General features: G+C 45.9%; 2 protein-coding genes across 10 annotated transcripts in view; one reads left to right on the forward strand and one right to left on the reverse strand.

Annotated features, from left to right (window-relative positions):
* The window catches only part of Tom1l2 (target of myb1 like 2 membrane trafficking protein), a 119,454-nt gene extending 105,074 nt beyond the window's left edge, over positions 1-14,380 (reverse strand). For 2 of the 7 annotated variants that reach the window (XM_005067677.4, XM_013111630.3), the window contains exon 1: positions 14,230-14,378. In XM_005067677.4, coding sequence (XP_005067734.1) covers positions 14,230-14,281 — 52 coding nt within the window. In that variant the 5' untranslated portion in view covers positions 14,282-14,378. Of the gene's footprint in view, positions 1-14,229 lie in introns of all 7 variants that reach the window. The other 5 variants (XM_005067678.4, XM_040748766.1, XM_013111633.3 and 2 more) reach the window with 4 other exon arrangements.
* Positions 14,381-14,723: 343 nt separating this feature from the next.
* Positions 14,724-27,548, forward strand: part of Drc3 (dynein regulatory complex subunit 3) — a 39,596-nt gene continuing 26,771 nt past the window's right edge. The window contains exons 1-5 of one of the 3 annotated variants that reach the window (XM_040748769.1): positions 14,724-14,897; positions 15,469-15,509; positions 20,664-20,862; positions 25,714-25,830; positions 27,350-27,516. In XM_040748769.1, coding sequence (XP_040604703.1) covers positions 20,703-20,862; positions 25,714-25,830; positions 27,350-27,516 — 444 coding nt within the window. In that variant the 5' untranslated portion in view covers positions 14,724-14,897; positions 15,469-15,509; positions 20,664-20,702. The other 2 variants (XM_040748767.1, XM_040748768.1) reach the window with 2 other exon arrangements.

Consider the following 27,548-nt stretch of genomic DNA (forward strand, 5'->3'; position numbering starts at 1 on the left):
AAATCTTACTATTTATGAACAAAACTAATCACCGGAAACATTCACACAAAGCCTGTGGTGTGCTGAGAGGTAGTACAGTGTTGCTCCTCACCCCAGGAATAGAATGCCCTCTGTTCTTACATGCTCACTGGAAACCCAATGCCCTCTGTTCTTACATGCTCACTGGAAACCCAAGTGCTTCAGTGCCAAGACATTCAGCTACTTTTTCTAACTAGCAAGAGCATTAATATCATTCATGATATTTGATTTTACCCTCATGCGCTTAAAAACAAGTTCTATTCAGCTCTTTACTGCTCTTTTAGAGTCTCTTTGGTATGCCTTGTCATATGTCATTGAGATATTTATCATCTCATGATAATATGAGGGTACCTTATCCTATTTGCCAAATGTAGTCTGTGTCTAAGATGTTTATCATTCCTTGGAGAAAAAAATAAAATGATAATTTCTTTGTTAAAAAAAAGAAATTATGCACACACACATAAATTTTTTAAAAATTAAAAAGAAATTAAAAGTTGGAGAAAGAAACTAAAAGTCCATTTACATATTACCCAGCAATTCTATTTCTGACTATGTGTCCAAATGCATCAAAATCAAGAATTCAGACAGGTGTGGACTGGGTAGTCTTATGCCAACTGGACACAAGCTAAAGTCATCTGAGAGGAGGGAGCCTCAATTAAGAAAACACCTCCCTAAGATCGGGCTGTAGGCAAGCATGCAGGGCATTTTCTTAATTAGTGATTAGTGGGGGAGAGCCCAGTCCATTGGGGGGGAGGCGACATCCCTGGACTAGTAGTAGTCCTGGATTATAGAAGAAAATAGGCCAAGCAAACTAGAGGAAGCAGCTCCTGCCTCCAGGTTCCTGCCCTGACTTCCTTCAGTGATGAACTACAATGAGCTACAAATAAACTCTTTCCTCCCTAACTTGCTTTTGGTCATGGTGTTTCATCACACAATAGTAACCCTAACTAGGACAAAATGCTTCTATATTCACAATGGTATTAATCAAAATAGTCAAAAGGCAGAATTAGCCTAAGTGTATATCAGTAGATAAATGTATAACAGGATGTAGTCTGTCCACAAAATGGAATATTACTCAGTATTTAAAAAGAAGAAAAATTGAGTATGGTGTCACATACTTTTAATCCCAGCACTCAGAGGCAGAGGATCTCTGTGAGTTTGTGGCACATCTAGTCTACAAAGAGTTCCAGGTTAGCCAAGGCTACATAGTGAGACCCTGTCTCAAAAAAAGAAAAATAAAGTCTAACTTTAGTCATGTAACATGGATGATCCCTAAAGATATAACAAGTGAGCTAGGTCAGCTTTTAAAAGATAATTGTTGCATAGTTTCATTTATATGAGGCTTGTTTTTTTTTTGTTTTGTTTTTTTTGTTTTTTGTTTTTTCGAGACAGGGTTTCTCTGTATTACTTTGGAGCCTGTCCTGGAATTCACTCAGTAGACCAGGCTGGTCCCGAGTGCTGGGGCCCAGCTTATATGAGGCTCTTAAGTGGTCAGATTCATAGACAGACTGTAGAATGGTAGCTGCTTGGGAGCATGAGGGAATGGAGAGTTAGTATTTAATAGACATACAATTTCTGTTAGGAAGTATTTCAAAAAAGCTTCTGGAAATGAATGGTGCAAGGATATTAAATGTGAATGTACTTACTACCACTGAATTCTGTGTTTGAAATAGTTATGGCGACAAATATTACATTATTTGCATATACATTTTGCCAAAATAAAACCACATGTCTGGAGAGTTGCTCTGTGCACTGGAGTGTGACTTAATCAGGAAGATGTTGATTTTTAACAATCTTCCCAAAAGGTACTGGAGATAGTGTCCCATGTCACTTACTCAGCCCTGACAGGACAGAGAATCACAGTCCCCATAAAAGAACTGACTACTTTCTTGGAGGGAGTCCTCAGCTTTATCATGTGCTAGGCAGCATGCATATGGATGGGTCCCAACAGTCTACACCTGATCTCACTGATCTGCCCCATACACAATTCCACATGAAGCCTGGGAAGATGGGTGACATTAGCAGGCTGCACTGTGGGCTTCAATGGGCTTCAGTCCTGTTGGGGTGTTTGAGTCTAATTACACAGCCCACTTTGAGGACCACATCCTTAGAACTTCCAGAGAGAAAGCTCAAAAACAAGAAACAGGCTTGGTTCCAAACACATAACATGGAACACATAATCTGTGACCTGGAGCCTACAACCCACTGAGCACCGCCATGAGGAAAGCTAGCTGCCTCCAACACTTCAATATCCACAGGAATAAGCATGATTCCTCTCTTCCTCCCACCGGTACATTCTCAGGGTAAATCCCCATTCCTCATCTCAGACATAGTTTCCAGATGGAAGACAGGGAGCCTGGAAGTATGCCGACACCTAATAACCACACTTAAATAGATTATTTACCAAATACATATAAAAGCCATACCACTGCAGATTAGGAATTTTTGACAGCAGAAGGCCTCAAACTAACCCCAGAATGAGTTATGGATCTAAACCACAAGCAAGTGAGACCGTTACACTGGGGTTATAACATGCTGTGCACACAGCAGGGGAAGCCCATAGCAGGGTGCCTGCAGGGGCCAGCAAGGGAAGAGACAGGAAAGAGCCCAGTGGGTGAGGGCCTCCTATACCAGGCTTGGCTCAAGAGTGGTTCCGGAGATGGGAAGTCCCAGGAGGTTTCTAACAGGTGTGTCCCACATATGGGGCTACAATGTAGAAAGCCAAAGAGAACAAAAGAAGGACAGGCAGATCAGAACTAGACTAAATTAGCAAAGACAAAAACCAAGGTGAAACAAATGTTAATGACATCGTGAAACAAACAACAACCAAACACCAACAGCAAAGTCCACAGACAAGAGTGGCACAGACCCTCTAGGTTCAGAGGGACTCTCCACGCCCCTTACCTCCCTTCTTTTGACATTGCTCACCTCTGGAACAATCTGTCTTATGTGTATATGAAACTGAACAAATGCATCCCATGGACACCTTTTTAGAAATGTGCCATTACAAGTGACATTTTCGGGTGTCAGAGTTAGTCTTGTCTGCTGGTGGATCGAATGTGCCCAGCTGACAAGTGAGAAGACTGTGACACCAACAATTATAGAAACAAACTCAACCTAGAATCTGGAAGTCAAACTGCTCTTCCCGTCTCTTCCAGCACCTTCAGCAGACAATATGGTGGGCCCCTGGCAGAGGGCCCTCACTTCTCAACTGTAGCAGCTCAGGGAGACTGGAAGGAAGCCAAACTTCATGACCTTTCAGGGGAGCAGGTGGTGAAAATAGCATGTACAGGTACAGGATTTCTCAGGGCCAGAAGACAGCAGAAAACCTGTCAAGAGTATTACTAGAATTAAGCACAAAACAGCTCACGCCATGTGACTCCACTTAACTGCACTTCCAGACAGGCAACGCTTACCTACCGAGACAGACAAGATCAGTTGACTGCCTCAGCAAGTATGCTGACAGGAAGCCTGCCGGGGAAGGGGAATGAAAAAAAAAACTTTCTTGAATGAGATTGATAGTCTGTGTCTTGGCAGGATGTATAGACTACAAAATGCATGTTCTGTCAAAAATGTAACAACAATGATTTGAACACTGCCATTTCCTATAAGAAAACCATACCTAAGACTCTGTCTCAAAAAACAAAAAAAGAAAAACCATATCTCAGTGAAAAACATCAGAAAGCAAATATACAATATTTATTATAAAATACACACATACATTCATTATATACACAGGTATAAATAAATATATTGAAGTGTGTGCATATGTGTACACACACATATAAACTGGATTCTTAAGAATACTCCTATAGAGAGTAAAAGTCTTAAGACAAACTAAAGGCCATCTTTTATCTTATAAAATTTGTTGCTTAAATTGCAGGACTGGGAATGAACCTGAAGAACCTGTTGTTCAAATAAGCAAGTAGGACATGACCTAACCAAAGTCACACGGCAAGGCAGTAGCAGAGTACTAACCATTAGTGAAGTGCAAACTTGGCAGTCCTGTAGGCATATCAAAAATTCTTTTTGAAGTTTTACTTTTAAATTAAGTGCAGTAGAGAACAACTCACTCTAACCTAAACTAGTCTTGAACTCCCTGTAGCCCAAGCTGGCCTTCAACTAACTCAATAGTCTCCTTGCCGAGGACTCCTGAGTGCTGAGATGGTAAGTGTGAGCCGCCACATCCAGCTCATTGAGAGGGAGATTTCATCTCAGAAAATTGGGTTGTGTGTCTTTCAGAGCTGGTGACAAGAACAGGGACCATGACAGGAATACACTAAGGCTTCTTCCCTCCCCTGCTCCTCCAGGGAGAAATCTCATAGTTCTGGCAGATCACTAGTCAAAATAAGGAACTGTGGCCTGGGAAATCGTGTTGCTGGGGAGTTTGCAAGCTGAATTTGCTAGCGCTTCCAGAGAGAGACTTGGTTTCTTAGGTTAGCCTCTGAAATTCTTCTTTCTTGGATTTTTTTTTTATGTGTGTGAATATTTTGCCTGTATGTGTGCGCATGTATACTCCACGAGCATGCCCGGAGCAAGTGATCTTAACCACTAAGCCACACCTTCAGTCCCAACCTCTGAAATGCCTAAACAGCAACTCAAAGAATTAGAGGGTTCCAGATAAAGGAGCCCTAGCTTCCTTTGGCCTAACCCTCTCATTTGCATAGGGGAAACATGCCCAAAGGTGGTAGGCCTGTGCTGTTTTTACCCTCACAAACACATTTGAGACCAAAATGTGGACTCCCCCCCCACACACACACACACCAGCTGGAATCCTCTAATTCGGTTCAGTCCTACATTTCTGACTGCTTGGAACGGGTGCAGACCCCACTGAGTAGGGGTTGATTCCCATACAACTATTCCCACTTCATACATCAGTGAGCCTTAGTTACTACATCTGTGCCTCTAAGTAGCCAGCTCTGAGTTGTTTTTTTTGTTTGTTTTTCATATTATCTACCTGGAGTTTTGTGAGAATTCAAGGAAATTACGTTTGCAAGGTATTTAGCCAAGAAGATCTGGAGACATAGTTCATAGTTAGTGTCTGCCTAGCATGCTCAAGGCCCTGGATTTAAACTTCAGCACAATTGACAAAAACCAAAAACAAGGCACTTCTTTGGGGACAGAGGGTACTGGGGGAGGACACTGGGAAAGGGTACTAGGGGTAGAAAATCTGAAGCAGAGAAACAGAGCAGGGAGATGGAGAAAACGGGATAAGTAAGGAAAGAGTCAACCTACTATAAACAAGAAAACCTGCTAATTAAAAAATAAAGTTTGGCCAGGGGGTGGTGGTGCATGCCTTTAGTCCCAGCACTTGGGAAGCAGAGGCAGGCGGATCTCTGTGAGTTTGAGGACAGCCTGGTCTACAAAGGGAGTTCCAGGATGGGTTCCAAAGCCACACAGAGAAAAGAAAGAGAGAAAAAAACATAGCAACTGAAACAGACACAAAAGGACAAGTCCTGGTCTCTTCTCCATGTGAAACTCTTAGAGTTAAGTCCACACCGTCTGACTCAGAAAGGGGTTACCAGGGGCTGGGGAGAGTTCTAAAAGATGTTCTTTCAGATTTGCAAAATAAAGTGGTCAGTGATAGAAGGTGGTGATGGTCCCCACAAAAATGAGCACCGGTACCATTGTACCAGGTGCTTAAATGGTTAAATGGGGGCTAAGGAACACCTCAGTCATGTAAGGACCTACGCATGACCTCTCAAACCTACATAAAAGTACACCAGGGTCAGAAGACAAATCTCTGAGCTCTAAGCAAGCCTTGTCTATATATCGAGTTCTATACCAGTCAGAGCTACATAGTGAGACCCTGTCTAAAAAAAAAAAACAAAAACAAAAACAAAAAGCTGCACGGGAGAAGCAAAGACAGGAGGATCTCTAGGTCACAATCAGCCAGTCCAGTATAATTGGTGAGCAGACCCTGCCAGTTCCTGAGGATGAAACCTGAGGTCATCCTCTGGCCTCCATACACAAACACAGGCATAAAAATGCTCAAAATGATAAATTGTATCATATGCATTTTTCTCTATTTAGTCCTGGCTTCCTAGACGAGGCTGGCCTTGAACTTAAAGATCCACTTGCCTCTCCTCTCAGGTGCTAGGATTTAAAAGCATGGGACACTACCACCTGGCTTTACCAAAATGATTTAAAGAGAGAACATGAGTGGACACAGGCGCCTTCACTGAACAGTTAGTCAAATAGTGCATGAGAAAATTCGGGCTACAGTAACACATTTTGCGTTTCTACTGGCAAGAACACTGTGAGCTGCAAGGCCAAATCATGCCACAAATAGGAGGAAGCTCTCAGAAGGCTGCTTGAAGAAATGGGAATAGCAGGGTTAATGCTCCAAGGGAGAAAAATCAAAGAGCATCGTTTATCAGGAGAAAGGAACACTAAATAGGGGCCAACGCTGAAACTATCTTGAATAAACCCTCTTTTCTAATCACAGTAAGGGCCAGAGAGATGGCACATTGCATAAAGGCACTTGAGCGCAGGCTTGAGGACCTAAGTTCAATTCCTGGACCCACAAGATGACAGACGAAAACTGACTCCCAGTTATTATCCTCTGACCTCCACTTGAGCACTGTGGCATGCACACAACCACACTCATACACACATACAAAAGATAAATGAAAAAATGTAAACCAAACTGGGGAGCTAAAGCGAAGGCTCAGAAGCTAGTCTTCCAGAGAACCCGGGTTTGGTTCTCAGCACCCAATGGCAGCTCAAAGTCATGTGCAAGCCCAGTTTCAGGGAATCCAATGGCCCCTGCTGGTCTCCCCAGATACTGCATGCATGTGGTGCACAGACATATATGCAAGTAAAATATCCCAACTCACATAAAATAGTAAAATTTAAAAAGGAAAAAAGAAAGCTGGCCCAGCCCCCAAAATGTGAATATTATTATATCCTTTCAAACTACTGGGTCAGTCAAAAACAGATTTATCTGCCAGGCCAAGAGTAACATCCCTCATGCGATACTCCTCATAGCACCGTGTTTATCCCTGCGCCTCACTGATATCCCAGATCTAAAGTCAGAAAGTGTGTAACTAAGTACAGGGAGATAATACAGGGACATGCTGAGAGGTTAGAGGATGCTGCTTTCCAAGGAATAAAAAAGACAAGAATAAGAAAAAGCTCTCTCTGGCCGGGCGGTGGTGGCGCATGCCTTTAATCCCAGCACTCGGGAGGCAGAGGCAGGCGGATCTTTGTGAGTTCCAGGCTGGGCTGGACCGACAGCCTCCAAAACAATACAGAGAAACCCTGTCTCGAAAAAAAACCAAAAAAGAAAGAAAGAAAGAAAGAAAGAAAGAAAGAAAGAAAGAAAGAAAGAAAGAAAAAGCTCTCTCAAGGAATTAGTAAGGAAGTTTATGATGGGAATTTTATTCTCCTTTGCATTTTTCTGTGTTTCCTATTTTCTCTGGTTGTCACTGATTTTTTTTTTCAGAGCACAGTTATATGAGGATGTGAACTATCCCAAATAGATGGTGGCACTCCCAGAGCCCATGCTTGCACGTGTTAAACAGCAGGAGAGAAAGAGCAGCTGGTCCCTCATGTCTTTCTAATCTGTTTTATAACCTACCCAGACAATGAAAGATAAACGTTCTCAGAACCCCAGACCTTGTCCCAGCACTCCAGTGACCTGCCCCTTTCATTTCTGATGGAGGATCATAAGGGGTGTCCCTGTCCCTGACACTTGGAGCAAGTGTCGCTGTCTGCAGCTAATTTCCTAGTAGGACCCACCTTTTCACTCTGCACAGGTGGGGCTTTGATGCTAAGAGAGGAGAATGATCTTTCTGCAACTTCAGAGCATACCAGTGCAACTCCTAGAGGCAAAGTGCTGGGTACAGACTCCAACTCCCTCACTACTAGCCACAGGACCCTAAGTAGGTTAACACATCTTTTGCTGCAAATCAGAGATAATAACAGTATCTATACCACTTCTATGAAGATTAAATTATTGTAAGATGTAAGGAGATTTTGGCCTCTGACACATAGGAATTTAACATTGAACTTAAAAATAAAACATTTAGCTACTCTTATTAATATCCTCCTCTCCTTTATTCACTTACTTCATTAACCTGTCCCATCTTACCCAATCACTATCTTATATGATCTAGGTACCTGTCCAAGTTCTTTGTTGACTGAATATCCTAGCATATACAGGTGGGCAATATAAAGGCACTGAATGTCTAAATGAATTTGAAATAATCACCCTTTAGAGATAGTTCCCAAAAGTCCACATTTTAGTGTTTGAAGGAAGATAAAGAAGAGATGAAAAGAAGCCAAACATTCCATTTACAGCAATGGTTCTCAAAGTGTACCAGCGAGAGCAACAGCATGGCTAGGGAGCTGATTAGAAATACAAAATTCTAGATCCTGCCTCAGAAACTCTAAGAGAGGGGCACAGCATTCCAGTTTAGCAGGCCTTCTGAGTTCTGGTGCTGATGAATTATGCATTCTAAGTCCAAAAGATGCCAAGTGAGCACTGGCCAGGAGTGAATTCCAAGCTTCACTCCACCACTGGCCTTACACATGTCTCTTAGTTTCACAGAACATGGGTTTCTTTAAGGGAAACAGAAATGACAAGATTCAAATAATCCAGTGTTCTGAGGATTCGATGATATTCTGTGAGTCTGCATATTGTTGGTACTCAGTAAGGCACTGTAAGTTCTTCAGTCTCCTCCTGTGTATCATACACAGTTGCAAGGACTAAAGAAAATGATAAAGTCAAAGGGCTTTGTGCAACTGCCAACTGTTACAACACTCAGAGGGACAACTAATTATTCTTGGTATAAACAGGCAGGCTAGAGTTCATCATCCTCCCCCATTCACAGGACACTGGGAAGTACTTCATTGTCCAACACCACCCAGTTTCCAAACACAAACTCAGTGACTGAGCATCTGCCTCCTGTCTGTTGCTGAAATACTTTGAAGGAAAGAGACAATCTTTGAATTGAATACCTGAAGACATGTCTAACCAACACAGGGAAAATGGCAGGCTTCTGCAGAACAACTCTGAGTGGTAAAGGCTGAGATTACGCCATCATAGCATGAATTGATTTCATTTTTCCCCACACTTGTTAGCTCCAAACTGCACATTCTACTATTGAGCACCGTTCAGAACAAAGGACAAGATCCATACATGAAATGAACAAACAGCTATGTCAGACTGTGTTGTTGGCTGCCAGTACCACGCAGGCAGACTAAGCATTGAACCAAACAGCACCACATTAGAAGTCTACAAAAATTTGCTTAGGGGCTGGAGAGATGGCTCAGTGGTTAAGAGCACTGGCTGCTCTTCCAGAGGTCCTGAGTTCAATTCCCAGCAACCACATGGTGGCTCACAACCATCCGTAATGGGATCTGATTCTCTCTTCTGGTGTGCTTGAAGACAAGACAGGTCACTCACACACATAAAATAAGTAAATTTTTTTTTTAATTCTCCATCAGCCACTCTAGCCCAGGGCACATCTAGTGAGGGTGTTTACTCTCCTAAAGGCTCCTTGATAGTAAGTAGCTTTTAAATATCTGCATACCATACTTGCTGGTACTCAGGCCCTGGGCCCAAGCATAACCCCACAAACACCTGTATTCCCAAGGATGGCCAAGATACTTATGTATGAGGCATGTGCAGCTAATAAGGACTTAATGGAAAATACAGTCTAGAAACTAAAAGTTGAAGCCAATCCTAGCACAGAAAAAAATGTCATCTTTGACACTGCCCACCCTGAGTAGAGCCTCATCTTGTCACTCAACCCTACCTACTACATTCCCCACAGCCACCTCTCTCTACTCAGTCTGGTGGTCAGATAAGCCCATGTCCTCTCCCCTCTCCCTGCTCATTCAGTTGTCTCAGGGCTCACCAGATCCTTCTCTTGCCTAGAATAGTACCTCAGACTCAGAGGACACACCCACTCCTGTGTCCCACCCTCTTCTGACATCTTCTAAACTCCTACACTCATCAGCAGTCCAGGCAGCTGTGTTTTCTGCCAAAGCCCTAAACCCCAGGACCAGAATTCCTGGCTCTCTCACCTACCAGCTAAGCAGTCATTTCACTCCTCCGAGCCTCAGTTTCTTCATCTCTAAAGTGGGAAAGACAACTTATGACAAAACAGCTGGAAGGAAAAAATAATCCTTGTAGAATGGCTTTTAGCTACTGTCTTAACTATTTTTATTTTATGTGTATGTTTGTGTGCCTGAGTGCATGTATGTGCACCACAAGCATACAGAAACCCATGGAGATAAAAATAAGGTATCAGTTCCCCTGGAATTAAAGTTACAGGCAATTGTGAGCCATCATGTGGGTACTGGCATCAGATCCTGGGTCCTCTGCAAGAACAATAGGTGCTCTTAACCTCTGAGCCATCTCTCCAGCCCCATAGTTGCTATTACATTTTTTAGAGATCTATCTATTTATTATTTGTATGTATATGGGTAGTTTGCCTACACATATATATCTGCCCATCACATACATACTTTGTGGCATCCACAGTGGCAGAAGAGTCTCAGAATTCTTGAGATAAGAGCTACAGACAGTTGTGAACTGCCCTGAGGGTGTTGGGAATCAAACCTGGATCCTCTGAAGAGCAGCCAGTGCTTTTAATTGCCGAACCATCTCTCCAGTTCCAACTGCTGTTTAAATCAGTAACCTTGTGGTTGTATACCCTCTCCTCATCCCCAGAACATACTTATTGTTATTGCTGATGGTGTCTTTTTTTTCCCCAAAATTTATTTGTTATGTATACAGTGTTCTGCCTGAATATCTGCCTGCAAGCCAGAAGAGGGCACCAGATCTAATGACAGCTGGTTGTGAACCACCATGTGGTTGCTGGGCATTGAACTCAGGGTCTTTGGAAGGGCAGCCAGTGCTTTTAACCGCTGAGCCATCTCTCCAGCCAGCTGATGGTGTCTTGAGATAGAGTCCCACGTAGCCCACAACAACCTCAAACTCTCTATGTAGCTGAAACTGACCTTGAACTCCTGAGCCTCTTGTGATTACTAGCATGTACCACCATTCCCAGCATATGTACATAGTTAAAGAAATCACAATACCAAAAATCATGTTTACTCTTTGCCACAATACTACAGAATATCCATTAAAAATACAATATGTCAATTTATCATTTTTCCAAACTAAAATGACTAAGGCCTAGTTGCTGACTATTGGCTGCCTAGCAACAGAAACCCTTCATCATCTTCATGATCAAATTTATTTTTCTTAAGATCTATTTACCTATTTATTATGCGTATGTGTGTGTTTGCCTGTAGTATGTATATGCACCACATGCATGCCACAGAGGCCAAAAATAGGTGTCGGATCCCCTGGAACTCTAGTTACAGATGGTCATGAGCTGCCTGCCATGTGGACATTGGGAACTGAACTTGTGGCTTCTGCAAGAGCAAAACATGCTCTTAATAAGAACCATCTATCTAGCTCCTCGAGTATCTTTTATAAGCAACAGTGGACCTAAGGCTTGGGAGGTCATAAACCAGTCCCATCCCATGGCCTCTTCTGATAGAAAACACAACCCTGACTTAATCTGATGTGAACACAAAGATGGCCCAAGTTACTGAGTCTTTACAGTGTTCCAGATAAGATAGCAATTGCTGGCAGGCATCATCCCCGTCAAACCGCAGCACTCTTACAAGTCTCTCCCCACCCTCCTCTCCTTTTAGCTCAGCAGGCAGTCACACTAGGGCTCAGAAGGACCATGCAATCTTCTCAGGTTCTACAGCCAAGGTCATTCAACTCAGGTCATATCTAACACGTGTATTTATTTATTGCCACTCAAATACTCCTATACCCCTTATTTCTCCTTTTGACATTCTGCCCTTTATGCCTTCCAGCTTCCTTCCCCTAACCCTACAAAACCCTCAAGTTCACTGGCTTGAACTCAACACTGGACTGAGACAGGAGTTTAGACAGCATTGAAATAACACTTGAAGATAGGGGCAAAACAGGATCCTAGCATCCTCATCAGCCAGATTACAAATCCTAGCATCCTCATCAGACAGATTACAAATCCTAGCATCCTCATCAGACAGATTACAAAACAGGACCCTAGCATCCTCATAAGCCAGATTACAAAACAGGACCCTAGCATCCTCATCAGACAGACTACAAAACAGGACCCTAGCATCCTCATCAGACAGATTACAAAACAGGGTCCTAGCATCCTCATCAGCCAGATTACAAACGCCTGTAATTTTGCTCTACGGGATCCAACGTTTTCCTTCACAGGCGCTCGCGCATGCGCATGCACACATGTATGTATACGCTCACACAGACACATGCACACATAATAAAACAAAATATTTTCAAAAAGAGAGGGGATTCTGGAGAAATGGCTCAGAGGTTATAAGCACTGGCTACTTTTCCAGAGGACCCAGGCTTTATTCTTAACACTCACAACTGTCTTTAACAAGAAGCTCACAACTGTCTTTAACTCTGGTTACGGGGACCCTACAACCTCTTCTGGCCTCTGTGGGCACAAGGCACACAAGTGGTATATAGACATACATGAAGGCAAAACAAACATATACAATTGAAAACAAATAGAGAGATACCAGCGTGAGCATCAGAGAACAAAGTGTCACAAAAGTGGGAAAAGGCTTTCAGGTCCCAATATCCATGATCATTTATAAAAGACACTGTACCAAGGAGGAACAAAATGCCCCTAAAATGCCATGCAACCAACAGAAGAAGCCTCGGTGAGTCCACAGGCCCATCTAAAGTCTGAAAAGTAGGCTGTGAATTCATATGCAAAGCAGAAAATAAGCAAATCTTCACTGCCTGGACTAGTCAGATACTGACCCACCTCTAACGTCTAATTTTTAAACATGTTATATGTGGGTGTTTTGTGTACCTGTATGTCTGTGCATCATTTATGTACCGTGTATATAAAAGGGGCCAGAAGAGGGCAATCAATCCCCTTGAACTGAAATTGCAGCCATTGTGAACCACTATGCAGGTACTGGGAATTGAACCTGAATCAAGAGCCAGAGCTCTTAACTAGTGAGCCGGCACTCCGGCTCTAAAACATAGTTTTAAAAGACATTAATCAGCATTTTTGACTGATGCTTTGGCTTAAGTTCCTGCTTTGGGTGAAAAGCCAAATTGCTTGTTTATTATTATTACCGGCAATGCTGGAGATCAAATCTAGGATTTTATGTGTGCTTAGCTAGCTCTACCACTGAACTATGCCCCAGTCTGCACGTAGCTTTTTCAGTAAGGAAACTTAACAGTGGCCACTTTGCCTGTGCTTTTCCACATGTGGCATGCTGCCCATTTCTGGTTCCTTAAAGTATTGACAGGTGACCTGAGTACTGTACTACCAGCAAGACTTCAGTCTTGCCAATTGAATATAGAGGGGGAACAGGAGTCAATGTCGGGAACACTGAATATCAACAAGGAAGGTTAAAAACTTGGAAACTTGGAAAGTCCCACCACATCTTATCCCTAAACACCTGGTATGACATACAAGAGAATGAGGTCAAGAGGAGAGCCCCGGGCAAAGTCGCCACTGGAGTCCATGTTTCCGGGTTTCAGTGCAGTGCTTATCAACAAACAGCATGGCTGGCCTCCCTTTTTTCCTAGGAGGCTCTGCAGACATGCCAACCCACTGCCAAGACAGTCACCTTCCGGAGCGCCTCCCCCATTCCAGGCCCTCCTACAGCCTGGCTGAGTTGCAGCTCAAATTAGAAGCCGTGCAGCATGGGACATTTGCTGGGAAGTTGCCCAGCCTCAGAGACATTGGTACCAATGAGTAGGAACGAGGATGGAAGAACGATATGACATTCCACAAAGACTCTGGGAGAAAGAAGCCCTGGGAGCAGACGCAGCGAGATGCCTGGAGTAGACTGCTCACAATGACATCTCCCAATACGCAAGGGTAGGCAAACCAGCATAGGCACTACTTCTAGGGAGAGACTTGGAAAGGTTGGGCCTTGATAGGTAGGGATGCAGGGTGGCCTCTCAGAGTCCAAGTTGCACCTCAGGGGAGCCTCCTGGCAGGGTGAGGTGGCACCAGCGTCAGGCAAAGGCCTCATGACAAGGATGCCCGGTCCACCTTTGAGATGACACCACTTATTGGCAGAGGCCCAACCCGCACGTGAAGTGATATCTGTGCCGGGAGGAGGCCCCGGACCTCACCAGCCCGGCCAGCCGCTCTGTGGCTCACTCGACGCCTGCCCCACGCGCGGCCTTACCAAGACACTGCCCTACAGGGGTGCTGAACGGATTCCCCAGCAGGAACTCCATCTCTGCAGGCCTCGTTCCTGCCCGGATGCCCGTATGCCGCGGGTCTCCACTGCCCGCGCCGCGCTCTGCCCTGACTGACACTTGCCCCCGCCCCACACTAGGGAACGCCGAGCGCCGGCTTGACCTCGCCCTCTGGGTGCATCCCTATTGGGCAGCGTCTACCCAGCCAGCCTCCGATTGGACAGCACGCCACTCTCAGTGAAGTCCCTCCCACCCCGCAGCGTCCGATTGGGCACGAAGCAAGCTAAGTCATTGGGGTCCCCGTCAGCCTAGCGGCACAACCCCGGACCCGCCTCCAAACCAGCGGCCCTTCATTTTGATTCATTAGCCTGTTAGTCAGTCTAGAGAATCCTTACTGTGATTGGGTAAAAGGCGTGTCAATTATCCAAATAAAGAAAGCGTTGCGGTGCATTGACGGCGCTGATTGGAGAGACATTTGTTTTCTTCAAGGCTGGTTGGTGTTAGAAGCGTTTCACCGCCCAGAAATTTTGTCACGTGACCCGTCAACTTTCACCCAGGATATTTATTGCCTGACTTCCCCTTAGCAACAGAGTGGCGGTGCTTGGTTACCTAGCAACCAAACGACGCGTCCACTTCAAGGAGAGTCCTTAGGAAGGTAAGAAGCAAGAGGTTAAACTCCAGAACGACTCCAAGAGCAGAGGCTGATTCAAATCTGTCTTGAAACTCTACTGTGAGGACCCCCAACCCGACCTTTCTCATTTGTAAAATGAGCGCACATGTCATTTTACACTTGTTCTGAGACTTACCAGGCCTTTGGAGAAGAAAATTACGTGTAGACCCTAAAGCCCACAAAAGCTAGTAGGAAGAGGATCCATCTGCCAGTCTCCTGGCCTGATCAATTTCATAGAAAGAGAGGCACCCCTTCCTCTTGATCTGCAATAAGTTGCTTCATCTGATGCTGTAGAAAGCCCTTGGGAAGAGACTACAGATACTAGGGTTCTGTATCAGTCTTTGTCAGTAATTCACTGACTGACCTTCCCGCCCCCAAAAGCTGGGAAGTAAAGAGCACTAAGGCACCCTTTTTAATAGCTCCTAGGGCTGACACGTAACTAAATAGGTAGTGTGCACTGGGAGTGAGATAAACAGTCAGCAGTTGCTTTTATTCTCATTACTTTATGACAGATATAGTGTTTCAGGCTCAGTTGACCCAGGTTATTGTTTCTCAGGAATGCCTGAACTTTTTCCCAGTGAAGAAGCTACCTGATTTGTAAGTAAAGCTTTCCACTTCTTCTCCACATCCTACCTCTGGTCTTCACCAAGGACACCATCATCAGGCAAGTCAATCAGCCCCCACTGGATAAATTATTGACATAATCCCCACAGGGGAGGATTTTTTGGGCCTTATCCTGAGAAGAACTGTTGGGAACATGAGCTGTGATAATGGTTGTTCCTAGTATGCTGTTACAATAGAGTCATGATTAGGAAAAATGGGTTCTGCTATAGACAAGAGGTCATGCCTTTTGATAAATCTACATATTGGTCAATCTAGAAAAGGCTTATGTTACAAAGATCTCTACTATGTGTTGCTGATGATGTTTTACTCTTTGATCTTTTGGGGGGTGCCTCCCAGCTCCCAAATAAATCACACACACACAGAGGCTTATTTTTACTTATAAATAGCCGGCCTTAGCTTGGCTTGTTTCTTGCCAGCTTTTCTTAAATTATCCGGCCTCTGGGCCTTTTTCTTTTCTTGCTTCTGTATATCTTATATTCACTCTTACTCCATGACTGGTTGGGTGGCTGGATGACTGAGTGGCTGGCCCCGACATCCTCCTCTCCTTGTTCTATCGTGCTCCTTCTCCTTCTTCTCAGATTTTTCCTCCTACTTACTCTCTCTGCCTGCCAGCCCCTCCTATCCTTTCTCTTGCCTCGATATTGGACATTCAGCTCTTTATTAGACCACCAGGTTTAGACCATCAGGTTTGGACAAGCAAAGAATCACAGCTTCACAGAGTTAAACAAATGCAACATAAACAAAAGTAACACACCCTAAGATAATATTCTACAACTATGTGTGTTCATAGTTCCAAACATCCACTAACGTGTCGTTGTTTGTAAGTAAATATTGGGAAGATTTTTTAATTCAAGTCAGAAACAGAAGACTTCTCTGAGTTATTCATAGCTCAGAAATCAAGCCACACCCTTCAGCATCCTTTCTCAAGGTGGGTTATAGAGGGATTGTGATCTTGTAGCTCTCACAGTGTTCTCTATCTCCCCACTTGCAGCTGTGAGCAAGCCCAACTCCTGATACCTAGGCTGAGACAAACTTGATTTGCAACTTTACTCTCTTGTCTATGCCTTCCACTGCGCATGGGTCACATAGACTAGGTCAGGCCAGGTCACATGGTATGGAACTAAAAAAAAAAACCCGCCACCACCACTACCCCAAAAATGTATGAGTCAGAAACTTCCGTTATTCTCTGACTGTGAGGGAGCCAATGGAATTAAAAGGTTTGTATTCTCCTTCAGGGCTCCTCATGGCTGCCTAGACCATGATGTTATCTCCTCCAGTGCTCTCCCACTTCAGGACTCCTCATGAATGTCTGTGGCCATGATCCTTCAACTCTCCTAGCAAAGTTCTTCTGAAGAGAATTTTATTTCAGCTTCTTTTTCTATTAAACTCCCCCCACCCTACTTTCTAACGCTTTTATTGGACCAATCAATCACTTAGCTTAGGCATAACCTTCCAAACTAGATTGTCTTAGACTAAGAATGATTAGTCCTACATATAAACTAAGCTCCTAGAGATGTCCCAGACCCCCATATACTCCTTCCTCCCTTCCTTCCTTCCTCCCTTTCTTTTTTGTTTGTTTGCTTGCTTTTTCTTTTCTTTTTTTTGAGACAGGGTCTCTCTCTGTGTAGCTCTATCTGGCCTGGAATACACTCTGCAGACCAGGCTGGGCTCAAACGCATAGAGAACTGTCTGCACCTGCCTCCCAAGGCCCAGGATTAAAGGCGTACGCCACCACTTCTCGTTAGACTCATTCCTTTTGTAATTCTTGGCACAGCAGTTATAATTGTTCAGTTGCACCTCTGACTGGCCCCTGCCTCCTGGAAACCCCATTCCCTCCCTCTCCCCTCCCCTCTCCTCCTTCCTTCCCTCCCTCCATCCTTCCCTCCTTCTCCTTCTCTCTTTCCCCAAACCCTGCACACTTGGTCTTTGAACAAAGGAAAGATGCCCAAAAGTCCAGTTCCCACATTCTTGGTGTCTACTACTGCTTCCTTCCCTGAAGTTGCCAGCTGCCCAAATCTTCACCTAAAAGTTCAGCCTTTGACCATACTTGGGCACAACCCCAGCTTCTGGTGGAAGCATCATCACCCCTCACCTACAGTCTATAAAACTTTCCTGCCCTGGCTTGGGTGTACAACTTCTCTGACTTCCATCTCTGGGACCAGAGAACCTGCCCAGGAGGAGTTGCTTTGCTCAATATACCTGTTGTTATTCTTTTTCAATCCAGCTTAATCTGGATTATTGCATTGGCAGAGAAACTTATTTGTGTGGGGGGAAATGCAGAACATTTATTAATAATGAGCTTTTTAAAAATAAAATCTGATCCATCTCTTCCTTAGAAGCCCTGGGAGCTTCCTAGCCATCATGGGATATATGTGCAAGGCAGGCCCTACATCACTTCTGCTTTTTTGCTTGGGGTCTTCGCCACACAGTTCCTTCTTCCTGCTTTCTTTTTTATCCTTCAAATTGTGTCTTCCCTGGCCAGGCCAACCGTCCCTACTAAGTGCTTTCATAGTTCCCCACACCTACTAACTTGTCATTATAAGTGATTATTGGCATGATTATTTAGTTCATGTCTGAAACATAAGATCTGTCTGAGTTATTCATAGCTTGTAGTAGTTATTCAGTATGGATGTGTAGACCAAAACCAAGATCTTACAAAAATGGAGGAGGAAGGAATCATCCACCTGACTGGGAAAAGACAAAGATTTGAAATGGTGAAGTTATTTTTCAAAAGATACACAATCAGAACCAAAGTCCTGCCCTGGGTGTGAACATTTAGCATCAATCACAACCAATCCTACACTTCATAGAACCTGCTGAGCTTGACTGAAAGCTAGCTTGCCCTGTCACAGTTAGTGGATTTTGAGGAAATGGGGGTCAAAGTTTTGACACCAGAATTGAGTCATTTCCCAAAGTACAATACCTTGTTTTGTTTTTTTCAAAAAGCTCCAAATACTTTTCAGATAACATCTGACAAATGAAACACATTAAAATTTCCCCAGAAGTAAATAAATTTTGAGGTTGGTGGTGAATTATAAGAAACTTTAAGAAAAGTTGTTTAGGAAGAATAGGGAGCTAGTTGATGAGCACAAGAATTGTCCTGGGAGGTTGAGTCAGCCAGTCACCCTGAGGAGGAAGAGTCAGCTGGAGAGAGCAGGAAGACAAGGCTGAGGTTTTGAAGGATGGGGGCCACAGATGGAGGAAAAGCAGGGACCATGGGAGATCAAAGAAACCATCCCATCCAGGTATAGCTTAGTGAGCCAGTGAGCTCATTGCAGTCACTTACAGAGGAGTGACTCAAAATCAGCTGCATCGCTAAAAAGACAATTCCAGCCAGGTGGTGGTGGCGGCGGCGGCGCACGCCTTTAATCCCAGCACTCAGGAGGCAGAGGCAGGCAGATCTCTGTGAGTTTGAGGCCAGCCTGGTCTACTGAGAAAGTTCCAGGACAGGCTCCAAAACAATACAGAGAAACCCTGTCTCGGAAAAAAAAAATGCCAATCCCGGGATGGATGACAAAAATCATGACAGTTATGCCCTAGAGCATTAAGCCTAACTTACAAGGCCCTCTATCAAAGACTGTCTTTTCTTCCTCAGAAATTTTTTACTCCTTATATAAACTCTGTTGTTGTTGTTTGTTTTGGGTGCTGTTTTGTTTTGTTTTGAGACCGAGTCTTTCTACATAGCCTTGGCTTTCCTGGAACTCACTATGTAGACTAGGCTGGCCTCAAACTTACAGAGATCCTCCTGCCTAAGGCATGTTCATGTTCATGGCCTGACAGAAACTCTTAAGTACCTCCTAGTATTGTAACTTTGTGAGCTTCCTGAGTCTTATGAGTCAGTCTCCCTCCAGGAAGGAATGTTTTAACTCAGAGGAAATGACTACACAAAACGGGTTTGGGGAGTGGAAGGGCAGGGCACACAAGAATTATTGATGTCGGAATCCTTGAGCAGGGATAGTGAAAGAATAGAACATGAATATACTTACATATGTTGCATCCAAATGGATTGTAACAGAGCAAAGAGGGAGGCAATCTCAGAAGGAAGACAGATTGCCAGGGTTCCTGGTGGAGCAGCCTCAGGAGTTCCCCTGGCCCTGTAGAATAGAAGGCAGAGGGAAGCAACACCTGGAATCAAGTTGGGGCGGACCAGAGGTTCAGGGAAACCTGTGATGAAAGCTAGCCAGTAAGAAGGGAGGCGAGATGCAAGTGGGAGCTGAGGAGTAGAGACTGACTCCCAGAGTGTCCAGAAGGCAGAATCCCAGTGGCCCCGCCTTTCTGGGGTTGGAAATGATCACAATAAGGTCTGAGCGGCTAGCCCTCCAGGACTGTGATTCTACCCAGCCGGGCATAGCAGTCAAATACAATTAACCCAACACACAGTCTCTGCCTTCACCACAGTACCTCCACAGACCCCTTTGGGCCATTAGCAACTGAACCTGATTCAGCTTAACTAGCAGAGAAATTAATGTGAGAAATCCAAAATTACAGAAAGGGACACTAACTTATACAAGGCCTGGACTTAGGGCAGCCAGCAAGTAAACACCTGCCGTGTGTGTCTGCACTTTATCCCCCTCCTGCTCTCAACCAATCCTCGTGCCTGGCAAGCTCTAGCTACACATGTCCTCCCTAGATAAGCAACCAGCTCATATGGTCACTCTGGTTCTGAGACTCCAAGGTTCCCATTTCTCAAGGGAGAACACGAATGGCCAACTTGGGTCAGTGGCTCCTCCATACATGACTGTCTACCAGGGGATGTGGTACTCCCAGAAGGGCCACTGCAGGCTGGCACTTCCAAGGATCATTGTCAGTGGCTTGTGCCAAGAGACCTAGGTAAAGACAGAAACAGAAGGTCAGAGACTAGCCACAGGAAACCTGAGAACCACAGGCTAAGGAGACCCATGTGAGCACCAGCCCTGTGGGCCCAGGTAGAGACCCCACCGTGGTTGTGAAGTCAAGCAGTTAACCCCTGCTGAGGGCTCAGACAACTACTGGGAAGGCTTAAGGCCACCTTCCAGCAATGCATTTGCTCCAAGGCACATCAGGCAAGGGGTGGGAGTGGGCAGCCTGTGGCCTCCTGGCAGGCTATGACACCATGACTGACAGTCCAATTGTGCTTTCACACCAAAGGAACAATCTGTGAAGGAGGAACCCAATTTCTCAGGGAAGATGAGCCGCTCATATGAATCGATCGACCCGAAGGTGATAGACGATGACATGCTCAAGGTAGCTGTTGGGGAGCAAGGCCCCCAGGAGGAGGCTGGGCAGCTAGCCAAGCAGGAGGGCATCCTCTTCAAAGATGTTCTGTCCCTGCAGCTGGACTTCCAAAGTACGTATCCTGGGTGCCGGGGGGTGTGACCTGGGTGCAGTCGGGCCTCCCTGACTTTCTCTGCCCTATTTAAAACCCCCAAATTTCACAGAGTCAGAGGTCAGTGCATAGGGGTTAGAGCCCACCAGGCACAGGAATGGGGGGGGGCTTGCTGCATCAACTTTATCCAGTAGCTCCATAATTTGTCCACAATACTTCTGATTCTGAATAAGAACAGGAAAAAAAAGATAGAATTGCCCTGCTCCAAATCTAAGTGACTCAGTGGTAGAGAGCTTATGATGCACGAGACTCTTTTTTTTTTAATTTATTTATTTTTCAGTTTAAATTTAGATAAGAAACAAGGTTGCTTCACAAGTCAGTTCCAGGGCCCTCTCCCTTTCCCTCCCCTCCTCCCGTGCCCTCCCCCCAACCCCCCCATTATCCCCTCATTTCCCCAGGGAGGGTGAGGCCCTCCATGGGGGTGTCCATAGTCTGTCATTTCATATAGGGCAGGGCCTAGACCCTCCCCCAAGAGTTCAGGGGGGAGAGTGCACCTCACATTGTTCTATGGGAGTCCAAAGTCCGTGTGTATACTCGGGATGGGTACTGATCTGCTGCCCAAGGCTCAATAGATTACCTAGGCCTCCTCACTGACACTCACATTCAGAGGGGTCTTGATCAGTCCCATGCTGGATTCCCAGGCTGATGCCTGGGGCACAAGACTCTTAATTTCAATACTGGCAAAAAGAGGAGTAGGAGAAAGAAGGAGGTGGACGAGGATCCTGAGCCCTCTGGTTTTTGAGTAAAGTGACCTGACACCTTAGGCCCCAGCTATCATTTGGTCAACAGCGAAGATGCAGGGTCCCACTCCCAACACTGGAGACAGCCACGAGCAAGCAGACCTGGCCTTGTATAAGTTCACAGGCCTCCCTGGGTGTGGCCTCCAGGGCTGACCCAGAGCTCTTACTTTCCCTGAGAGGGGGAGTGGGGGAATAGCAGCCACTGCTTCCCACCTCCCCACCTAACGGCATTCCACCAGGCCTGAGCAAGTGCCTAAGAGGAACCAGATGCTGTAACCAGCGTTCGGATTCAGCACAGCCCGAAAGACAAGGAACCTTACCTTTACCTAGTTGGTGTGAGGGAGACAAATAAGACAAGGAAATCAGAGTGTTGCAGGCAGTATGTGCCATGGGGGAAATAGAGCAAAGAGGGAAGAAAACGGAAATCGGAGTTGGGTGCAGTGTTTTCTACAGTGGCCAGGGCCTTGCCAAGGTGAGAGCTGAATAAATACTTAAAGGACATGAGGAAGGGAACCATATGGAGATCTACGTATGGGGGGCAGGGGAAGTATGTGAGATTCAGTGACTAACCGGTGCAAGGCCAAGAGGTAGGCCAGAGCCAGCCTGAGAAAGCCTGCTGAGGAAGCCAGTGTGCAGACAGGCCAGGGAGGTCGTATCATCAGCTGGCGCTTGCCTTGGACAATGAAATGTGTTTGGCTTTTACAGTGAGTTGGGTTTCCCAAGTATCCTGGGTAGAAACAGGATAGGGTGGGACTTGAGTTCTCACAGAACCCTGCTGGCTACATTGGGGGCAGCGGGGATGACACCGGACAGGAATCTAGTGGGATGGCTACTACTGTGACTCAGGGAATAATGATGATGGCCTTGCCAAGGTGGTGGTCACAGAAGTGGTTATGGTGGCTGTTTGAACTGTTTGAAAGATTAAAACAGCTTTCAGATGGGCAGTTCATTTGTAGCTATCAGATATATCCTTGTTTGCTGGGAGCTTTTGGCCTTTCCACACCACCTGGTGTTGCCTAAGGGAAAGCCATGTGCAGGTATGCCAAAGCCACCTGCCCAAAGTGGCCCAGCTGGAAACCACCATAGCAAAGGATGAATCTGGGCTGGGTTTTGGCCTTTGAGACAGCAGGGCCACAGTAAGCGCCAGGAAAATCCAGACCAGAAATAGGAGGTGGCTGGGAGCCTCAGGGTGAACTGTGCACCACCTCCAGAAACACATAGAGGCAGAGACGAAGTCAGTTTGGGAAATCTGGCAGCAAACACAGACCTAAACAACAGACTCTTGTGCCACCTGGCCCTGAGGACATGGAGCACTCCAGCCCCAAGGGGAAAGCAATGGATAGATCAGAGGATCCTGCATCCCCAAGACCTGTGAAGGGGGTCAGAGCACCTACACACTGATCTCAGAACCTCACCAGCAGGCCCCTTCTCTTGGATAAGTGTGAGCTGTCAGAATTTGGCTTTGGGGATTGAAGCTGGAGTCTTGGGCATGCTACCCAGGTATTCTACCACTGAGCTATCTCCATGTCTGTACCATCTTTGTCTGGTGCCTGCAGAAGATGGTATTGGGTCCCCTGAAAGTAGTGTTACGGATGGTTATCAACCACATGTGGGGCTGGGAACCAAACCTGGGTCCTCTGCAAGAGCAAACAGATGCTCTTAACCACCGAGTCATCTGCCCCCACCACATTTGCCCCAAGCTCGCTCGCTCTCTCTCTCTCTCTCTCTCTCTCTCTCTCTCTCTCTCTCTCTCTCTCTCTCTCTCTCTCTCTCTCTCATTTTGAAACAGGCTGTCACTGAGCGGGCTGTCACTGAATTTGCTAGCCTCCTGAATAGTTGGGTGTATAAGCCTATAACTAGTCTCAGCTCGATCTCACTACATGTCCCAGGCTAGACTTGCAGTCCTCCTGATACAGGTGTGCACCCCTATGCCAGGCCCTTAGTGGTCATTAACAAACCCTTTCACTTCTACATTATTTCATTTCTTTAAATGCGTATAGTCTAAGATTAAGGTTTTGGAATAAGGGAGGTATGAGGGCTATTCTTGGTTGTCAACTTGACAACCTCTGGAATTAACTAAAACCTAAATGGTTGAGCACACCTGTGAGGGATTTTTTCATTAATTAAGTCATTTAAAGTGGGAAGACAAACTTTTTTCTGTTTGTGATTTTTGTTTTTCAAGACAGGGTTTCTCTGTAGCCCTGGCTGTCCTGGAACAAGGCAGGCCTTGAACTCACAGAGATTCACCTACCTCTGCCTCCTGAGTTCTGGGATTAAAGGCGTGTGCTAGGCTGGGCGGTGGTGGCACACAGTTTTAATCCCAGCACTCGGGAGGCAGAGGCAGACGGATCTCTGTGAGTTCGAGGCCGGGCTGGACTGACAGCCTCCAAAACAATACAGAGAAACCCTGTCTCGTTAAAAAAAAAAAAAAAAAAAAAAAAAAAGGTGTGTGCTAGTACCCAGTAGAATCTAATCCTGATCTTGGAGGTGGGAGGATCCACCTTTAGTCTGGGCCACTCCTTCTGCTGGAAGCCTAAATAAAGGACTTAGGAGAAGGAAGCTCTCTCTATATATATATTTGCCCTCACTGGCAAGTCCATTCCTTCCCTGGCATTAGAGCCTACTTCTTCAGGATCCCAGCAAATACTGAAGGCAGCTGAGACATCCAGCCTGGTGTACTGAATGACTATTGGATTCCTTTTTTTTTTTTTTTTTTGGTTTTGGTTTTGGTTTTCGAGACAGGGTTTCTCTGTGTAACCTTGTAGACCAGGCTGGCTTCGAACTCACAGAGATCTGCCTGCCTCTGCCTTCCGAGTGCTGAGACTAAAGGCATGTGCCACCACCGCCCGGCACAATTACTGGATTCTTAGACCTTCTCTGTCCACTGTGGCTTCTGGGACTGAACTCAGGTTGTAGACCCCACAGCAAGCACTTTACCCACTGATCCATCCTTTCCTTATTTCCTTTTTTTTTTCTTATTTTGAGACAGGGTCTCATTTGTAACCCTGGCTGGAACTATTTGTGTAGATCAGGTCTCACAGAGATCCAGCCATTCTAATCACAGACAAACACACACACACACACACACACACACACACACACACAGAGAGAGAGAGAGAGAGAGAGAGAGAGAGAGAGAGAGAGAGAGAGAGAGAGAGAGAGAGAGAGAGAGAGAGAGCCAGTGTTCTGTCTCTAGGCTATATACACAAAGTATCCTGACCAGGGTGAGTCCTCACAATTGCAGGGTCTCTGCTGCCAAGCGTCTGGGCTCTGCCTTTCTGTCATGTGAGTGATCATCCCAAAAGCTGCTGTTTTCTGCTCTCACATACCTATAGATATTTCTATGATGTGTTTGGAGACAGATTTTTTTAAATTTGCATGTCTAGCTAGCATGATGATGCATGTCTTTAATCCCAGCACTTGGAAGGCAGAGGCAGATCTCTGTGAAGGGTGAAGCCAGTCTAGTCTACACAGTAGTTCCAGGACAGTCAGGGTTACATTACATAGTGAGACCCTGACTCACACAAGAAAAAAGAAAAAGGAAGGAAGGAAGGAAGGAAGGAAGGAAGGAAGGAAGGAAGGAAGGAAGGAAGGAAGGAAAGAAGGGAATTGCAGGTCAAAAGGCACAGATAGTAAATATCACAATAAATGTTACAGAAAGACCTTCCAAAAGTAAAACCAGTTGAGTGACCCTCCCATCATGCCCACCCCTGCTTACAACCTGTGTTCCAAGGTAAACCTATTTCCTTGGCAGCCCGAGCCCAGTCCCTGAGGCAATGTGAGTGAGTCTCTTGCCCTGCTCACCTCCACACAGACACCTGCCTAACACACACACACACACACACACACACACACACACACACACACACACCCTTATCCTTGTCACATCAGACCCTTTGATCCTTTCCAGTGGTCCTGTGTAACAGTCCTGGTCCTACACTCATGTCCTCCGCCCTGGGGAACTCTAAGGAAGGCAGAGAGCTGTAGAGCCCTCTATGAGTACATTTCAGTCTGTCAGGGCCTTGGCTCGCAGCCCCAGCCTTCGTCAAATCCGGACACTGTGTTGTTTCAGACATCCTCCGCATAGATAACCTCTGGCAGTTTGAGAACCTGCAGAAGCTGCAGCTGAACAACAACATCATCGAGAGAATTGAGGGCCTGGAAAACCTCATACATCTGGTCTGGCTGGGTAAGGCTTGGCTCTGCATCTGCCTTTGTTAAAGGTGAACCACTGCCAAGGACATCCCTCGCCTCCCTGCAGAATAATCGCAGTGACACTGGGCTGCCATCCTGTTGTTAGCCCAGGCACAGCAGAAATGCTCTGTCTGTTAGGAGCAAGAAAGTGACAGTCTGTTAAAAGCCTGAGGCTTACGCTGGGCAAATCATGACAAAGACGTGCTGCTGCATACTAGGCAGAATATTCCATCCCACCTGCCAGCCTCTCGGGTTGGTGGGCACAGGGGCAGCCCTGGATTGGCATTTTACATAGACACAGGTGGACAGCTGGCCGTTATAATGAGCACAGGGCATAGCTGTGTGCTGATGGTGGCCTACTCGTGCTCCCTATGAGTTTCCTTTTCCACACACCATCCCCATCATACAATGAATAAACCAAGGTGACAACAAGTCAAATGAGGGTCACAGGCTCCCTTGTCATTCTCTGTCTGATTCTAGAACTTTCAGCTTCACTGCCAAGGTCACTGGGAGCTTGGCCTCTTAGGTGCCTCCCCATCTAGTGAGGGGCAGGGGAACATCTAAAGGATAAAAGAGGACAAGAAATGTGTTACTTAGTCCCCACAATAGTCCCAGGAGATGCTTAATGGCTGTTATTATTCAATTCAATGGAAAGGGAGATAAAGCATGGCCAAGCAACTGCAGAGCTAGGCTAACTCTACTGCTGCCCCATCCCAAGGCACAGGTTCCTCCATCTTGCCAGGCTTCCAGGGACCACAAATGTAGCTCTCAGCCTGCAAAGAACTCTCAGCTGTGTTTGTGCTGACATTGGAAGCTGCAGTAACCCCACTAATGGGCTTAAGGGCCCGCTTCTCAGATACAGCCCCTCAGGTTCCAAGAGGCTGACTAGCCAGAGAGAGTTGTGTGCTCCAGGTGGCAGAAGCAGACAGAGCTGAGTCTTCTGGCTGTGGGACCCACATCTGTTAGGCACCTTTGCTATACCCTACTACTCTTTAGCTCCAGTTCCTGGTCTCTGGGACCCATCTGCATGGCTAGGAATCACCTGTCTCTATAGGAGGTGAAATCAGTACCTCAACAGTGGGATAGGTGTCCACACCAGTCCTGGTTCTGAGCAATACCCACTACCCAGAAGCCAGCAGGCCAACCTGTCTCAGAGCAAAGCCATGGATCCTACAAGGGCACCTGCTTGCCTATTCACCCAGAGGGAGATTTGAACACTCGTCACACCACCCTCCTGACCCAAAGCTTCTACTTCCTGACTGGTCAAAGAGAAAGATTCCAAACCACCACCTGGAGGTGTCAGAGGGGAGCTGACAGAAGTGGTAGATGACAGTCCGAAAGCTGCAGGAAGCAGTCTGTCTGGTACTCCCGGAATCCCTGAACAGTGGGTCAGCTCCTCAGCTCCATGTCACTCCCAAGAGCTCTAAGCAGCCTGATGGTTTTGTTTCAGGACCATCCCTCGTCTAACCCAAGCAGCATATCCTTAGACCCCTCAGAGTCCTCCTCCTTTTCAGATTTGTCCTTCAATAACATCGAGACCATTGAGGGGCTGGATACCCTGGTCAATCTGGAAGACCTGAGCTTGTCCAACAACCGGATCTCCAAGATGGACTCTCTCGATGCCCTGGTGAAGCTGCAGGTGCTGTCACTAGGCAACAACCAGATTAGCAACATAATGAATGTGAGTACCAGGACTGGGGACCCATGCCACAA

This window comes from Mesocricetus auratus, unplaced genomic scaffold, assembly GCF_017639785.1.
Source record: "Mesocricetus auratus isolate SY011 unplaced genomic scaffold, BCM_Maur_2.0 Super-Scaffold_100007, whole genome shotgun sequence".
NCBI lineage: Eukaryota > Metazoa > Chordata > Mammalia > Rodentia > Cricetidae > Mesocricetus > Mesocricetus auratus.